General features: G+C 33.3%; 1 protein-coding gene across 1 annotated transcript in view; it reads left to right on the forward strand.

Annotated features, from left to right (window-relative positions):
• The window catches only part of LOC137631862 (cadherin-related hmr-1-like), a 222,341-nt gene that overhangs the window by 77,168 nt on the left and 125,117 nt on the right, over nucleotides 1–20,056 (forward strand). The window contains exon 3 of the mRNA XM_068363870.1: nucleotides 13,382–13,497. Coding sequence (XP_068219971.1) covers nucleotides 13,382–13,497 — 116 coding nt within the window. The remainder of the gene's footprint in view (nucleotides 1–13,381; nucleotides 13,498–20,056) is intronic.

The following is a 20,056-nucleotide window of genomic DNA, read 5'->3' on the forward strand; positions in this document are numbered from 1 at the left end:
GTTATTTTACGCAAGTTAGCAAGAAGAGGAGCTTTTAGCACTTGTTGGAGAATTGGTAATGTTACTCCTCTATGTAAATGTGTTTGTGGTAGCTCAAGTCCCACTGATTACCGCCCAATTTCCATAACTCCCATATTATCTAAAGTTTTTGAACGTCTTCTGGCAAAACGTCTTAATAGGTTTGCTGAAGGTAATCATCTATTCCCTAGTTTGCAATTTGGTTTTCGGAAAGGCCTTGGAGCATGTGATGCCCTTCTTACAATCTCCAATGCAGTACAGAAATCCCTTGATTGTGGTCGGGAAGTTCGTATGATTGGCCTTGATTTTAGTGCTGCCTTTGACCGTGTTAATCATGAGGCCCTTGTTTTCAAACTGAAACAGTTGGGAGTGGGTGGGTCGTTTCTTAGCATTATTATTGATTTTTTAAGTAGTAGATGTCAAAGAGTTGTTGTTGATGGGCACCATAGTGAGTATAGGAATGTGATATCCGGTGTTCCACAGGGTAGTGTTCTTGGCCCATTACTTTTCATACTATATACACATGACATGTGGTTTGGCCTAGAAAATAAGCTTGTTGCATATGCAGATGATGCTACTCTCTTTGCATCAATTCCATCCCCTGAATGTAGATCTGGGGTTGGTGAATCCCTTAATAGAGATTTAGCTAAAATTAGTGCATGGTGCAAATTATGGGGTATGAAGTTGAATCCTAACAAAACTCAAAGTATGATTGTAAGTAGGTCAAGGATGGTGGCTCCTCAACATCCGGATCTCAGTATTGATAATGTTTCTTTAAATTTGTATGACTCTTTCAAAATTTTAGGCGTGATTCTTGACAGCAAATTTACTTTTGAGAAACATATAAGGTCTGTGTCTTCTTCAATTGCACAAAAAATTGGCTTATTGAGAAAGTCTTTTAAGATATTCGGTGATCAATCTATTCTGAAGAAGTGTTTTAATTCTTTTATTCTACCTTGTTTTGAGTATTGTTCTCCGGTCTGGTCTTCAGGTGCTGATTCTCATCTTAATTTGTTGGACAGAAACTTACGGTCTATTAAATTTCTTATTCCTGATCTAGATATTAATCTCTGGCACCGTCGATCAATTAGTTCATTATGCATGTTGCATAAGATTTTTCATAACTCTGACCATCCTTTACATTCTGATCTCCCTGGACAATTCTATCCTGTTCGTAATACTAGGCAGGCAGTTAATTCTAATAGCCAGGCCTTCTCCATCATAAGACTCAATACTACGCAGTACTCTAGAAGTTTTATTCCAGCTGTTACCAAGTTGTGGAATGATCTTCCTAATCGGGTTGTTGAATCAGTAGAACTTCAAAAGTTCAAAGTTGGAGCAAATGCTTTTTTGTTGACCAGACGGACATAAGTCTTTTTATAGTTTATATATGACATTTTTGTTGTTGACGTTGTTAATAGTTTATATATGATATATCAATTTTGACATTACTTTTTTTAGAATGATTTATTGTTAATTTGTTCTCTTCAGTTATTTATTTCCTTATTTCCTTTCCTCACTGGGCTATTTTTCCCTATTGGAGCCCCTGGGCTTATAGCATCTTGCTTTTCCAATTAGGGTTGTAGCTTGGATAGTAATAATAATAATAATAATATGTGATCCGCCTTTGTTTCTTGGTAATGTCAATTGATGACTGAATAGGTGGTATTGATCTTTTTGCCAAAGACTCAAATAGACGATGACGCAAAGCTAAAAACTTCTCTTATTATTATTATTATTATTATTATTATTATTATTATTATTATTATTATTATTATTATTATTATTACTAGCCAAGCTACAACCCTGGTTAGAAAAGCAAGATGCTATAAGCTCAAGGACTCCAATAGGGAAAAATATCCCAGTGAGGAAAGGAAATTGGGAAATAGATAAATGATGAGAACAAATTAGCAATAAATAATTTTTTAAAAAAAGTAACAACGTCAAAACAGATATGTCATATATAAACTATAAAAAGACTTATGTCAGCCTGTTCAACGAATAGAAAATTATTAAAAAATTCTTTATTCTATTCCGATAAAAGAATTCCATATGTCTAATAGCGCCTTCCATTTGGGCTATCAACCATTGTGGTGTATTACCTTGTGATTGAAATTATTGATTCAGAGGGAACTGTGCATCAGACATCAGCGACGTCAGTACCCCTGTAATATTATAATGTATTAAATCCTCTCCTTTCATAAATCTAAAAAAAAACATTGATCATTTCACAAGGAGTTTGTAATGACAATCACCCATTTTGATTAAATTGCAGGTCTCCTTTGGTACATTATTAGGAATTTAAAGCATATCATTTACATCTATAGTTTGAAATAGTTTCTCATTTGTCCATACGCACGTGGGTATAAAGGCACGATTGGTTGAAAGAATAATAAACACACACACACACACACACACACACACACATATATATATATATATATATATATATATATATATATATATATATATATGTGTGTGTGTGTGTGTGTGTGTCTGTGTATATATATACATATACATATATATATATATATATATATATATATATATATATATATATATATACATATATATACATATACATACATACATACATACACATATATATACACACATACATAAACATATAAAGGGAAGGTTCTCGCTAGCAAACAGCAAACTGTATCTCTACAAAATTAATAAAACTAAAGTCACTGTCATATTCTAGCCTTTAACTGATAAATCACAGCTTACTCCCCTGTACAGGCACTTCGACATTATCTGTTTAATACCTAAACTCAGAAGCCTCCCTAGCAAGTCACCCCATCACATATGCACAATATCATTCCCCAATATCTTTAGGACCTTTCATTCCAGTATATCTTTTAACCTGATCTAGCTAATGTTGTATAGCTCTTATTGTCCTCATTCCTCGTACGAATGAATTCAGCTTTCTCCACTGGGCCAAACCGTTGTAAATTTTTCGAGTCCATTGTTACAACCAGGTTAATCACTTTATTGATTCTTCGTGTTATATTACCCTTACGCAACAATATGATAATTCATCTTATTGTACATAATATTTTGTAAACAATTCATAAAAAACGAGGCTTTTTGTACATTATCTTTGCATTCCGTAGTGATGCCATATATATTACAGATCTTTTGCATACACCTTGTAATATTTTGCATTATTTTCAACATCGTCTCAAAAAAACTTTAATGCATTGGGTCCTCCGTTGTTTAAGCACTGCTATAATTCCGTGAAAATTAGTTAAACATCTACACTGTAAAATCTCTTGCATTTCATAGATGACTTTATTAACCCTCCTCCCGCAATGTCGACCTTAGTGATAGGATCCACTAATAGTCAAACTCTGTACTGTCAAATTATCAAGAAGCATGATTATATTGTTCAAAGCCACAGTTAACCACTTTCAATGACTGATGCCTTTAAAGGTTTAAAGGCCTCTCATGAATGGCAGAGGTAAGGGACAGTGACATTGCCCTATCAAGCAGGACAATGCCATAGAGACTGACCATATATATACATATGATCAGCGCTCAAGCCCTCTCCATCCAAGCAAGGACCGAGTAGGGCCAGGCAATAGCTGCAGAAGACTCAGTAGATAGGCCCATAGGCTCCCTCAAACCCCGTATCCTTAGCTCGCAAGGATGGTGAGGTTACAGCAACCAAAGAAACTAACGATTTTGATCGGGACTCGAACCCCAGTCTGGTGTTCACCAGTCAGGGACGTTATCACATCGGCCGCATGTTTTTGAAGGGGTATTCATGGTTGATTTATTTGATTGCATACAATTTTCAGTGTTTTTGTTGCTACCACATTTCCGATAAGTAAAACTAGGAGATGCCTATTCTGGGCCACCCCTATTTTGGTTTTAAGATGGTTTGCACTGGAGAAGCCCCCACTGATGCCAGCGGTCTTGACTATCAGTCAGACAGTGAAACATCTATCATTCAAACCATGTAAGGAATAGTATCTTCTTTTAAACATGCAGTGTGATCGTGTTATACCAATGCCCAGCTTGAATTGGACAATTAACTTATGTAGGGGTCACTTGTCTTAGATAGGCACTGCGCATGACAAGGAACTGGCTATACTTTTATGAATTTAGCCAATGAATCCTCTTGAGGCCCTTTTCGTCAATGGGCGTTGGAGATGACGATGACGGTTGAACAAGAAACAAAGTCCTTACCAATGGTGTTGATCAGGTCTTCATGAATTTTCTTGGGGTCATAATCTTCTTTTGAAGATACAGTGAACTGACTTTTCTTTAACTTGTTCAATTTCAAACGGCCTTACTTTTATTGTAATAAAGCCACATGGTTGAGTATGTTTTTTATGATAAATAAGGGTTACAATATACACTTATGTGAAAGTGTTTTTGCAACGAGGCTTATTTCTAGGCAAGGTTGAAGGATTTTTAAGGGACTCTGGCTTCTATTCCCAAAGAATTTTTTTTTTATTATTTACTTCAATAACACAGTTCTACGTCCTTTATAAACAGCAACTCGGCATTATCAACTTCTATTCTAAGATGTACTTGCCTAATAACTTCTTTAATCTACATTTTCCCCCCTAAAGAAACATCTCATCTACCCATTTTTTTCTCTAGCTTTTTCCCTGACTGCTCTGTGTATGAATAATCTTCGCATGTAATCTGTGACCCCTGAATTTCATCATAACGTCACTTGCTGATTTGATTTTTCCTCATCTTAATCTCCTGCGGGTACAATAACTAACTGAGGATTAATCGTGTCTATATTACTTTCTGAATCAAAATATTTTTCAATATAATTAACCCTGAGAATTATTTTTCCATCTATCCCTTCTGTACTGTTCTCACGCCCATATTAAATCCAGTTATTATTATTATTATTATTATTATTATTATTATTATTATTATTATTATTATTATTATTACTTGCAAAGCTACAACCCTAGTTGAAAAGGCAGGATGCTATAAGCACAGGGGCCCCAACAGGGAAAAGAGTCCAGTGAGGAAAGGAAACAATGAAAAGTAAAATATTTCAAGAAAAGTAACAACATTAGAATAAATCTTTCTTATATAAACTAAAAAAACTTCAACTAAACAAGAGGAAGAGAAATAAGATGAAATAGTGTGCCAGAGTGTAACCTAAAGCAAGAGAACTCTAACCGAAGACAGTGGAAGACCATGGTATAGAGGCTATGACACTACCCAAGACTAGAGAACAATGAATTGATTCTGCCTACCATAGCTAAAGAGTCTCTTTTACCCTTACCAGACTCATTTTTAAGTGTCTCTTTTACTGACAATCATATAACTTTTTTCTTTTGCTTTAACCAAATTATTTCAGATATAACTCAGACATTCCACATTTCTTGCTCTTCCAATGACCATTTACTATAACGGAATCTATTAAACCCTTACCCTTGCCATTTAAATTTTCACCATCTATCATTTCTGCTGCTGCTGTTTGAATAAGACTTTAATCAATTATGTATTTTTCAATTTTCTCAAAATTCAAATTTTCACTATCAATTCTGCTGCTGCTGTTTGAATAAGACTTTAATCAACTATGTATTTTTCAATTTTCTCAAAATTCAAATTTTCACTATCAATTCTGTTACTGCTGTTTGAATAAGACTTTAATCAACTATGTATTTTTCAATTTTCTCAAAATTCAAATTTTCACTATCAATTCTGTTACTGCTGTTTGAATAAGACTTTATTCAACTTTGTATTTTTCAATTTTCTCAAAATTCAAATTTTCACTATCAATTCTGTTACTGCTGTTTGAATAAGACTTTATTCAACTATGTATTTTTCAATTTTCTCAAAATTCAAATTTTCACTATCAATTCTGTTACTGCTGTTTGAATAAGACTTTATTCAACTATGTATTTTTCATTTTTCTCAAAAGATTGAATAAAGTTGATAAATATATGCATGTTTTAATAAATGTGCAACACCTAACTCCTTCCACGGGTTAAAAATAGACTTCTGCAAATAGCGTTTTGTTAAAATGAAATGATTTTAATATAGCGCTTCGGGTAGAAGCTCGGAAAGTAAAAATGGAAGGGGGGAAAGTGCAAACCGCTCTAAGGAGAGTCATGATGACTTTTATATAAGTGTAGTTTTTATTATTATTTTTCGTTTATGGAGAGAGAGAGAGAGAGAGAGAGAGAGAGAGAGAGAGAGAGAGAGAGAGAGAGAGAGAGAGAGAGAGAGAGAGAGTTTAAATGTTAATTTTGTAAGGGGAATTAAAATGTAATAACCTCTCTCTCTCTCTCTCTCTCTCTCTCTCTCTCTCTCTCTCTCTCTCTCTCTCTCTCTCTCTCTCTCTCTCTCATGTAAGATAGAATACAGCGTATTAAATATTGGATGATGTTACTAGAACTGAAATTAAATCGGTCGATGCTCAGCTAGTTTTTCATCCTTTATTCACTTTCTTTTAAGGTCAAGAGTAAATTACATTCGTAAGTTTAAGAAATTATTTGTGAACCAGTAGCATAACAGCAACAGATAGCTAGAATATATGTGAAGTATTTGAACAGATTCAAGATTAACGCCTTGGATGAGGAAAAGAAGGGGCCTTGCAGCATCCAAAACGTATATGTACAGTAGATTGATATATTTGGTTCGAAGAATAATTCAGGTAATTGTAGTTTTGACGTTTAAAGTTGACTCTACTTAAGCAAATAATTACAGCAATAAAAATTAATACGTTACTAAAGCATCAATTAGATAGTAAAATATTTTTGATATTATTTATAAATAATTGTGTATGATGAAATCTTCATCGAAAATTATACTTCAAGGACCATAATTCTGGTCACTTGCATTTTACGCGAAATTTTTTCAAAAATAAAAAACATATACTTAGATTTACACACTTATAGTTTCAAAGACAGTCGTTGTAGTCTGACAAGTTCCAATTAACAGACGGATAGCAGAATGTTGTTATTGGAGGGGTGCATAGGGAGTAAAATTCACATTATTTTTGTACCTATTCCCCAGGAATCTGTAAGAATTGATCTGAAGATGGTATAATTAGAAATAAATTTCTACCTCATACTTGGGATCGAACACTAGCCCCTTCTAATGAAAGGCCAGGTCGAAACCAACCATGCCACGAGAGACCATAAAAGAAATTGGAACCTGACACTATCTAGCTGTCCGAGGATTTACCTGGCGAGACATCAGTCTCTTACCAGCGAGTTTTACCCATAGTTTGGTAGGAAAACGCTAAGGCTAAGGCTTTGTGATTAGCTGGCTAAGGCTTTGTGATTAGCTGGCTATGTACAGTGTTCTTACTCCATTTTTCTTGAGTAATATTGCATTTAATTTCTGGATATTTAAGTAAACTTGGTATAGCAATTTGTTCTTTTCTTCCTAATTTCAATGCTTCTTGTATAAGCAAGTGACCGCGTGCATACACTAGTAGAGTCGCATCTATAAATATAATTTTCATTAAATTTTACCAAAACAGCAGCTGGTAGTCATTACTTTACTATTAAACTTCCTATAATGTGGCATAGATTGTTAAATAAATGCAATATGCTAAACAGTTTTTTTTTTTTTAATTCTTCACATCCGGACGGAAACAGCTTAACAGAATCTTTATTTGTAAAATGGATTTTGTGTACTGTTTCTGTTTGTTGTCAGTAGATATCACGATGTGTTACAGTTGAAAAAATATATTGCGAAAAGCCATATTCCTCGAGTTGAATTTTGATAACCAAGAAATGTCCACCAATCCTTTTAGTACCTTATCCTCACGAATTGCTACTCTACTCAACTTTTCTTAATGAGGCCCATTTGCACTGACTCGCAGCGGTGCCCTTTTAGCTCGGAAAAGATTCCTGCTATCTGATTGGTTAGAATTATCTTGTCCAACCAATCAGCGATCAGGAACCTTTTCCGAGCTAAAAGGGCACCCTGCGAATCGGTACAAATCTGCCTCACTTAAAAAAATTGACTATAGTAGTGTAACCAATCTCAATCTGATACGGCGAAGCATTGCGACAGAGCCTTGTTCCAAAGGATTTTTATTCCCTTACCTGAAAATCCATTTAAAACCCTTAATGCCTCTTTCCAATGCTATTCAACTTTGCCCTAGTTTCTCTTAATTATAATACTTTGGGTATATGTATGTCTATTTACTAATTTACTGGTGTGCATTTCTTAGTTTTCTATAATTTCTCTTTCCCTTTTTTATATATATGGAAATCGTTCATTAATAACCGGTTTTGCTAATTACTTGCCTTTCAAGGGTCTTCTATGTAAATAGTTCAACTTTTTGAATAGCAATAATAAAAAAAAGAATATATATATATATATATATATATATATATATATATATATATATATATATATGTAGTTGTATATATATAGTGTTATATATATATATATAAGTATGTATATATAGTTATATATATACACATATATATATATTTCAAATAAGCCATATATATTAATACATTAAAGTCTGGATTCTCTTAACGACCTCGGGATCAGAGCCCCAGGCGGAACCGCCCAAAGACTATAATATCGGACCAGCGGGGATTTGAACCCTCGTCCAGGATATCTGTATGCCAGTGACCATACCACTCAGCCACGTGGCTGAGTGGTATGGTCACTGGCATACAGATATCCTGGACGAGGGTTCAAATCCCCGCTGGTCCGATATTATAGTCTTTGGGCGGTTCCGCCTGGGGCTCTGATCCCGAGGTCGTTAAGAGAATCCAGACTTTAATGTATTAATATATATGGCTTATTTGAAATATGAAAGAAACACGTTTAAATGTGCAAAAATATATCATATATATATATATATAGTATTATACTGTATATATATATAGTTATATATAGTTATATATATATATATATATATATATATATATATATATGTATATATATATATAGTTGTATATATAGTTTTATATATATATATATATATATGTATGTATATATATGTGTATGTATGTATATATATATATATATATATATATATATATATATATATATATATGTAGTTATATACGTAAATTAATCCAATGCTTGAAAATTATTATCAGTAACATTGCCTTAGTTTCCTTGAATTAGTATATTATGTGTATATGTGTGTCTATATTAATTCATTTGTATGCATTTGCTCTTTTTTATTATTTCTCTCTTCTTTTTTTATATATATATATGCAAATCGTTCATTAATTACATGTTTCGCCAATTACTGGTCTTTCAAAGGTTCTTTTATGTTAATGGCTTCACGTTTTGAATAGTAAAAAGAAAGAAAAAAAAAACCTAGATATATACGTAAATTAATGTTATGCACGAAAAGCATTTCCAGTAATTAGCTTTAATGATAATTCAGTATGTACAATACGTGAATGCCATTTTCTTGATCTCTTTGATGTAACAATATTTTTCGGCATTAGTGTTATCTAATTATGCTCTAATTGAAGTATGCTTAATTGTTTTACTGGAGAACCATTTAATTATGTTCCATCATCAATGGAATTTATGGTATAACTGATGTAAAAGACCGATATTCATGGAAGTAAGTAATTGGTTTCATGATGATATGTATATTTGAAAATCACACACAATTCCTTTTTTAACCTGGGATATTTTACTATATTTTGAACGGGAGATTACTTTTATATAATTTTCGTTTCAGTGTTTAGGATAGTTTTGGAGAGCTTATTAAGGTGCTGTGTTATATATATATATATATATATATATATATATATATATATATATATATATATATATATATATATATATATATATATATATATATATATATATATATATATATATATATAAATTAGCACTCGTATCCCACACCTCATCACTAAACCGATATCCTTAACCAGTTATTTTATGATGTCATATTTCTTTCGTGTCTTCTGAAATTCTTTAAAAATGAGAATATAATGAATGTGTATTCTAATGTTGACCCCCCAATTTTGGCAGAATACGCTCTTCTCTCTCTCTCTCTCTCTCTCTCTCTCTCTCTCTCTCTCTCTCTCTCTCTCTCTCTCTCTCTCTCTCTCAAGATTTATGTAAAATGAGTCATTTAGTACAATAAAATTAAGAACTTAAAAAAAATAAGAGATTTTAAACTCAATGCACAAACGTTAACGTATTGATGTTTTTTTTTCCCTTCATTTTTAACCCTTTACTGAGTAAAGTATGATATGATAGCTTACTGAAGTTCAATCCTGATAGAGATACAGGATAATATATATGTTAAAAAAAGAGAGAGAGAGAGAGAGAGAGAGAGAGAGAGAGAGAGAGAGAGAGAGAGAGGGAGGGAGGGAGGGAGGGGGGGGGATTTTTATAAAAACTCGCGAAATCTGTCATCTTTCGAATTCTTATTCGTCAATATATGCAGTATTTTAATTCGTAACAGAAAATATATTTGTCTATTTATCTGTTATTATTATTATTATTATTATTATTATTATTATTATTATTATTATTATTATTATTATTATTATTATACTTGCTTTATTTTGTTACTCTCAAACCAAACTGAGATTAAGGATGTGACAAATTCTCAGATTTGAAGAAATAAAAGGATCTTGTTTTAGAAAATTCGATATGAAAAATTCACTCTTGTTAAGTAGACAGAGAAAAAATGAATGGCTTTATATGTAATAGTATTTTGAAATTTCAGGTAATTATTTTTTCCCTTTTCCAATATTTTTATTTTTTTTTTCATTTCACAAGAGCCAAGTAATGTAATCTGTAGTCTTTGCAGTATGAAATGTAGAGGACTCATTGTTTGTGTTTATCACTAGAAATGGAGAAAAGAAAAGCCAGGTCCAAATAGAATGTCATCTGATAAACATTCCAAATGATGATCCAAAACATTAATCATGTGTTAGTAGTTTTAGAAACATTGCCCACAGTTTCATGGAGTAAATATACATCGCTCGCCATTTCCCTTATTTAAACAAGCGAGTAAATACTGCAAATAAAGTAAACAAAAATATGCAGTTCATTTCGGGTTTTCAGCCTATGCCCGCTTTGTATGTTCTGTTTTCAGAATGATTAGAGACAATGTAGATTATTTTATTACTAAGCTAAAACCCTAGTTAGAAAGGCAATATGCTATAAGCCCAAGGTCCATAACAGGGAAAATAGCCTAGTGAGGAAAGGAAACAAGGAAAAATTAAATATTTTAAGAACAGCAATAACATCTAAACAAATATTTCTTATATGAATTATAAAAACTTGAACAATTAAGGGGAAGAGAAATTGTTTGGTAATCTCAGTGTTGTCAGGTGTATGAGAACAGGAGAATCAGTGAAGAATATGCCAGACTATTCGCTGTATGTGTAGGCAAAGGGAAAGTGAACCGTAACCAGAGAAAGGATCCAATATAGTACTGTCTGGCCAGTCAAAGGACCCCTTAACTCTCTAGTGGTAGTGTCTCAACGGTTGGCTGGTGCCCTTGCCAACTCACTACCTTAGTGGTTAATTTATCGCTGCCATTATTCCCGTGTGGAATTTTTCGGAGCATGAGGCGTCTTTAAAGATTCGGAAGAGTGAAAGGAAAGAGGCTGGGCCGTCGTCTTGTAGTTTCTTAGGTCCCTCTTGATGTGAAGAAACGTCTTGATGTCGATAGATTACTATTATGTAATAAAATCTCCCTTTTAATCAAGTACACTCAGGCACACTATATCTACTTCTTCCTCTTGTTATTTTGAAGTTTTCAAGTTTGTGTATGAAAGATTTATTGTAATGTTACTGTTCCTGGAAAATTTTATTTCAATTGTTCATTATGTCACTTGCAGGTAATTTATTTCCTTATTTCCTTTCCTCACTGGGCTACTTTTCTTGTTGGAGCCCTTGGGCTTATAGCATCTTGCTTTTTCAGCTAGGGTTGAAGATAATAATAATAATGATAATAATAATAATAATAATAATAGTAATAATAATAATAATAATAAAAATAATAATAATAATAATAATAATAATAATAATAATAATAATAATATCAAGGTGCATATAAAACTAACTAATGAAAATTGGATCACTAATATCAAAACAGTATTAAAAAACTCCCAGTAAAAATGCAATCATATTTAGACGTTGCAAAGGAATATAATACTGGTGATATGCGTAACAAATAATTGGCTTTAACTGTAGTGGTGAAAACGAAAGCTCTATGTGAAAAGGAATTTACAAAGATTTCGAAAGCTTTGAAAACAGGAGAGTCAGATAAGGCAATGTAATCCTGGTTGTAACAGGTATTGCTTTAGGAAATAACTTTTTATTCCTATTTTCTAAATAATCAATCTTATATACATGAAGGCTATATATATATATATATATATATATATATATATATATATATATATATTTATTTATTTATTTGTGTGTATATATATATGTATATGTGTATATATATATATATATATATATATATATATATATATATATATATATATACATATATATATGTATGTATATGAGTATATATATGTGGATATATATTTATATTTATCTATTTTTATTTTTAATTTTCTAGATAATCTCGTATATATATATATATATATATACACAATATATATATATATACAATATATATATATATACAATATATATATATATATATATATATATATATATATATATATATATATATATATATAATATACACACTATATTTACATACATACATATATATATATATATATATATATATTTATATTTATATTTATATATTATATTTACATACATACATATATATATATATATATATATATATATATATATATATATATATATATACCTTAACGTGGTGAAAGGGTTTGTGTATCGCCTTGATCAGCAAAGCTGTACTAGTCAGGGCCATCCCTATTAGGCTGCTTGGTTGTGAGCAATCAGACTAAAATCTCCCACCATCACCAATCTGCAATGGCCAGCATGGTGATGAAAACTGCCTAAACCCCAGACATGAATAAGGAAATATCTGAGGCCTTTGTCTTGCAGTGGACTAGAAACTTCTGCATTTGTTGTTGTGTGTATATTATTATTGTTATTATTATTATTATTACTACTACTAGCCAAGCTACAACCCTAGTAGGAAAAGCAAGATGCTATAAGTCCAAGGGCTCCAACAAGTAAAATAGCCCAGTGAGGAAAGGAAATAAGGAAATAAATAAATGATGAGAACAAATTAACAATAAATCATTCTAAAAACCTTAACAACGTAAAAACAGATATGTCATATATAAATTTAAAAAGACTTATGTCAGCCTGTTCAACATAGAAATATGTATATATATATATATATATATATATATATATATATATATATATATATATAACTCAAATCCTTTTTATTTCTTTTTTGCAGGAGCATCTGTGAGATACAGCATCACAGGAGGCAACAGAGATGGACTGTTCACCATCGATCAGCATACTGGTCTCATTACTCTGGCTGCTCCCCTGGACTTTGAGAGCCATCCCAAGGTAAGGAAAAGAGAGAGAGAGAGAGAGAGAGAGAGAGAGAGAGAGAGAGAGAGAGAGAGAGAGAGAGAGAGAGAGAGAGAGAGAGAGGAATAACAATTTGTGAGAGAGGGAGAAATAGGAATAACTATTTTTGTGTTAGAGAGGAAAATAGAGAGAGAATAGGAATAACTATATTTGTTAGAGAGAGAGAGAGAGAGAGAGAGAGAGAGAGAGAGAGAGAGAGAGAGAGAGAGAGAGAGAGAGAGAGAGAGAGAGAGGAATAACAATTTGTGAGAGAGGGAGAAATAGGAATAACTGTATTTTTGTGTTAGAGAGGAAAATAGAGAGAATAGGAATAACTATATTTGTTAGAGAGAGAGAGAGAGAGAGAGAGAGAGAGAGAGAGAGAGAGAGAGAGAGAGAGTTGAGTGGTGTTAAGAAAATGTGTAATTTCTTCGCATGAAGAATGTTCATTATATTTCGACTGAAATGTCTCCTGACATGTCATGCATATTATTCATTACTCATTCATTCATTTATTCATTCATTCATTCATGGAAAACCAAGAAGAATTAATGGTATTCGTATGAAAATCCAATTACATTTGAGGAAAAAAAAATGATGACTGAGAAAGGATGTTCAAAACTGACAAGGACAAATGGTGTCTCTCCAAACGGTCTTGTATTATAATAATGAAAAAAAGAATAAGATTGAGGCGTGAAGTGAGAGCGTGAAAAGGTGTAGTACACTTGGGGGGCAAGACAGTGGCACGTTTGTGTACTCTTGGAACACTTCTGTGGAAAGCTTGATTTAATCAAAAATATATATGTGTGTGTGTGTGTAAAAGACTTTTTTTGTGTGTGTGTGTGTGTGTGTGTGTGTGTGTTTATTAACATGTTTTTAACTGTCGTGTGTAAATGTATTTAAAGTTGATCAGTTATTCAAATATTTTTCTTCATTATATTTAGAAAGCCTCTAAAGGTTCTTATTGTAATTTTGAGGATGTTTTACATTTTTTATTTTACTCTAAGAAGGTAGGTACTGTCATATTGTTATCCTCATGATTACTATAAAAGGCCAATATCCATGTCCCTAGTTGTAAAATGTTGTTCTTGTTGATTGTGGGTGTTTTTTTTTTTTTTTTTTTTTTTTTTTTTTTTTTTTTTTTTTTCTGGCTGACTCTAGGTACCGGGAAAAATAATCTTAAAGCTCTCTATGAACCACTTCAAATAAAGAAGCTAATATTTGATAAATGACGCTATAAATTTTTTTGTGTTCGCACAGGTCTGTCTAGTTCTGATATTCCTTAAACTTTCCTTCTTTGGGTTATATTGTTTTCCAGTTTTCACTAGTAACGCGGTTAGTGACCTTAAAGTGGGCGATGTCTTTGTTAGGGATTTTCTAAATCAGTATTTCCGATTTTCGCGGCGAGAATGGAACGATGACTGTAAATTGTATGTTGTTGTTGTTGTTGTTGTTGTTGTTGTTGTTGTTGTTTATACTCTACAGTTGTATGTTTCGATTTGTTTCAGAAGCGTTCTACTGCACATAATTTTATTTTTATTTATTTAACTTTAAATTTATCAGTTATTATTATTATTATTAGCTAAGCTATAGCCATAGTGGGAAAAGCAGGATGCTGTAAGCCCAAGGGCTCCAAAAGTCAAAATAACCAAGTTACGAAAGGAAATAAGGAAACATAGAATAGTGTGCCTGAATGTACACTCAAGCAAGAGAACTCTAATCCAAAACAGTGGTATACCATGATATGGAGGATATGGCACTAATTGGACAAGCACACCTTTATTTATGAGTGCACTTATGAACACCTGCCATGACTGAAGATAACATTTTTAGGAACTACAAGATTACTGTGCGTTATCAGCATGTACAGGAACTTCGTAAATGACAAGCACGCAATTACTGATTACTGTCACGACTTGATATTATTCAGTATTAAGGCCCATCTTGGTTTACACTGGTGAAATTATAAAATAATTCTATGGAAATGTGTCTTGAACTTTTATACATAAATGCAGATGCAGAACTGTTACTTCCTGCATATAAATAAGAGAGGCTTTTGAGAATATTCTCTCTCTCTCTCTCTCTCTCTCTCTCTCTCTCTCTCTCTCTCTCTCTCTCTCTCTCTCTCAGAATGCGGTCGACGCCAAGTGTCGTTTTGTATACAGTCGACAGTGGAATGTAATAGTATCTTCACTTGCCATTGGTATTCTGACTTGTGATATTGATATATGCAGATGTTGAGAGAACGATAATATGTGCAATATATTTCATTTATTTATTTCTATTTTTCCCAAATTATTTTTCCTTATCTTTCCAAGTCTTTTTCAACCTTTTATTCATTAGGGTTCAGGTGGCCTATTGGAAACGTCCCTGCCTGGCGATCTGGATGGACGGGCGTTCAAGTCCCGTTTAGGCTCGGTAGTGTTTCGTAGTGTCTGCAACCTCATCTATAGGTCTTCTTACTGAATCATCATCAGCAATTGCCTGGCTCTCCCTGGTCCTAGCTTGTATAAAGAAGGAGTTTGGGTGCTGATCATATGTATGTATGATCAATCTCTAGGACATTGTCTCTATCCCTTATTACCTCTGCCGGACTGCCAATCATGAGTGATCTTTAAAGAACCTTTAAAACTGAGCTACTTCTTCGCTCGCTTTGATCATCGTTCTCGTCACCAAAATGAGTCGTCTCTTAATGGAATTTTTCACCATTAATCTCCTCCTGAGGATTTTCGCTGTTGAATATTACTGTCAGTAGGAAGAGAAGGGAAGAGAAAGTGCTCTTCCCTCCTCCCTCCCTACTTGATGTCATTCGCTGAGACGTAATTATTTTATTGCTGATTCCCTTCTTGCTAAATGAACTGCAACATCGATGGAGCAATTGATTATCACAGACGTTCATTAAGTGGAAGAAGGAAGGTTATGAGGATGCAATTTCCTCCACTTCATTGCGCGACTTAAACTTAATCGGTGAAAATAACGGATAATTGCTTTTGTTTTGGCGTGGGTTCGATTATTCAGTTTCCTTTGACGACGGATTTTCATTTCCCCTTTTACTTTTCATCAGTCTTCCATTTTTTAATTGATTTTACAATCTTTGGCTTATTAAAGATAACTGGGATTCGTGTTACCTTTTCAAATCCACTAGCTTCGATTTAAAAGTAATTCCATTGTGTAAATCGGGAAGCAGTATCCTTTGAATACGAAGTAATCTTGATATTAAAGAAATAGGTATTAATCTTTTGTACTGACTTTAGTGTCAGTCAGTTGATTTCGATTCATAGAAAAAAAAAAAGTTTAGTTTAGTAATTATCCCTGTAATTATAATCCTTAGGTTATCATAGATTACTGGGATTCATGTTACATTATAACCCACTAGCTACGGTATAAAAGTAATTCCATTAGGTAATTCGGAAAACAATATACTTTGAATTCAAAGTAATCTTGGTATTAATAAAAAAAGAATAGGGATTATTCTTTTTTAAGGACTATTTAGTGTCAGTCAGTTGATACATATTGTCAATTTTCCCTTGCGGTATTAAGTTTAAAGGTTTAAAGGCCACTCATGAATGGCAGAGGCAAGGCACTGTGACATTGCCCTATCAAACAGGACACTGCCCTAGAGACTGACCATTTTTCATATGATCAACGCCCAAGCCCCCTCTTCACCCAAGCTAGGGCCAAGGATGGCCAGGCAATAGCTGCTGACCACTCAGCAGATTGATCTATAGGCACCCACAAACCCCCCATCCTTAGCTCACAAGGAGGGTGAGGTTGCAGCGACCATAAAAACAAGTGAGCTTGAGCTGGACTCGAACCCCAGTCTGGCAATCGCCAGGCAAGGACGCTGCCACCACAACCGTTCTTTTTAAAAGTGATGATTTTTAGATGAGTCTGATTTTATGCTTCCCTTTTGATGATGTTTCTTTGTAGGAAGATGGAATCAGTGTAGTGGAATTTTATTATTAATATTATTTGATAAATTGTTTCTAAAACTAACTGGTCTTTTATTTATTCTTCATAGCAAATTTATATTCACTTCAGATCGAATAAGTAAAACATAAAAGCATTTCCTATCTACGATAAGATATTATTTTCTGATATATTAAAAAAAATAGTTTTATTTCTTGATCATCTAATTCATGACATTTAAAATTCGAGGATTTTCTAATTGATTGAATAGATGATAAAGCGCAAATTGATATTCTTGTAATGCGGTTATGTATTATCTCTCTCTCTCTCTCTCTCTCTCTCTCTCTCTCTCTCTCTCTCTCTCTCTCTCTCTCTCTCTCTCTCTGTAGTTTTGATGAAATCAGTTGCATTGTCATGGATAATTAATTCGTCAGAGAGAAAGAATGAGAATTGAATTGGTCTTGTTTACGTTGTAATTGACTATTGCTCATTAATGATCTTGAAAAGTTTTTTTTTTTCGTTAATATTCATATATTAGGCAAATGAATTTTTTTTTTTTTTTTTTGTATGTGTGTGCATTGAATTAGATTTTCAACACTGAAACCGAGAATCTGAATATGTACAGCAGCAGGAGTGAGAGTAGTCATACCCGGGTGAGAGAGGGTACTCTAAGTAGGTTCACTTGGAAGCCACAATCTCCCACAAGTTGCCGAACCAACGGGTTGAATTTAGGAAAAGAGGGAGGAATGGTTGAATCTCTATGTGCGGAGGCATATCTACTTAAATATTTAGAACTTATTTTTAACGGGTCACGTACACTAGTTATACAATAATCCTCTAAGGAATGGTGTCCGTAGACGAGAGAGAGAGAGAGAGAGAGAGAAATTTTCATTACTTCTGCCAATGTATTGCTTTTCTGGCTCCATCCTGGTTTTTATAGAAGAATCACTAATATATTGTGCCTTCTTATTCTCATTCAAGGGAAGAAGGAATAGGGATTTTATAAGCTTTTAAAGCTCTTGCTTAGGAATCCGTTTGTTTGCGAGCCAAACTGGCTTCCTTAGTTTATAGGCAGCATGGAATGTGATTACGATAGTCTCTAGTATTCTATTGTAATTTCTCTAGTTGAAAGTATTTCTCTATTCTGGGTGTCTAGGTTACTGTTAAAGGATGCTGAAGAAAAGACTTTCTGAGAGGTTCTGAATGATGAAACATTCAGAAAGAAATAGTTTTTTTATATAAAAATTCAGACTTTTCATTATAAAGAAACACAAACAAAGCATTATTTCGTTGCAAAAATAACCTCTCAAAAATATTAGTTTTTAGTAGAGTGGATGGCAACTACTGTAAGCAGAGAATTCACATTGATAAGTATAATGTTTCCCACTATTTATTTTCATTTAAGGAAAAATGAAGATACCTTAACGTGGTGAAAGGGTTTGCTATCGATATGGTTAGCAAAGCTGTGCTGTGCTAAACTAATTTTTTTAATGAGGTGCATTTGCACCGACTCGCAGCGGTGCCCTGTCAGCTAGGAAAAGTTTCCTGCTATCTGATTGGTTACAATTATCTTGTCCAACCAATCAAGCGATCAGGAAACTTTTCCGAGCTAAAAGGGCACCCCTGCGAGTCTGTGCAAATCTGCCTCACTAAAAGAAATTGACTATAGTCAGGGCGACCCATACCGGGTTGGTTTGCTGTGAGCGGGCAGACGGAAATCTCCCACCGTCACCAATCTGCACTGGCCAGCGTAGTGATGAAAACTGGGCAAACCCCGGATATGAATTGACAAGTCTAAGGCCTTTGCCCTACAGTTGGACTTGAAAAGGCTGCATTTTTTTGTACTATACCTAAAGAAAAAGTGATAGTTTTCCAAAAAAATTCTATATGAGTTAATGCTATTTAAAAGAGAGAGAGAGAGAGAGAGAGAGAGGAGAGAGAGAGAGAGGAGAGAGAGAGAGAGAGAGAGAGAGAGAGAGAGAGAGAGAGAGAGAGAGACCCCTTTTTTGTCGTGGGAAAGGGAGAAATTGTACGAAAGTTTTTTCAAAATCATTGATTTTCTTTTTCACCTGCACTGGATGCACGGTTGAAATGCTGCCCCCTTTCTTCGTTAGCCTCCGGTGTTAGAAGAAGAGCCCGTTCCTTTTAGGGGTCTCCTTGAAAAAAAAAAATAAACTTTGGCCCAGGAATCCTTTGTGAGATAACAGCGTTTCTTCTTCGGTATTTTAAAAGCAATGTTGAATTGTAGCTTTTATGAAGGATTTTTATTTTTCTTACAATAAACGAGAATATAAGAAATAGCGTAAATATGTAATTGTTCCAGTTTATATTAGTATACACTGTTAATTAAACCCGTAATTTTAACCGAAATGATCGTAAAAATATACCGTTCTTAGCCGTTTTTCAGTAAAAATAGGGGCAACCGTAATTTTACCCTACTCTGTTTTTATCTTTTACGGGTTGGTGACCTTGATATCACTCCTTTACGTCAGTATATCCGTTTTTAAAACGGGAAATGCATGGCAACATTTGTTCCAGAATTTTTACCGTTTTCTACGGCAAATTTAACAGTGTATATTCGTGATACAATTCTGACCCAAAACTCAAGAGGTGAAAATAAAATGTCACTTTCAAAATGTAGCTCTTT

The sequence above is a fragment of the Palaemon carinicauda genome, chromosome 40 (genome assembly GCF_036898095.1).
Source record: "Palaemon carinicauda isolate YSFRI2023 chromosome 40, ASM3689809v2, whole genome shotgun sequence".
NCBI lineage: Eukaryota > Metazoa > Arthropoda > Malacostraca > Decapoda > Palaemonidae > Palaemon > Palaemon carinicauda.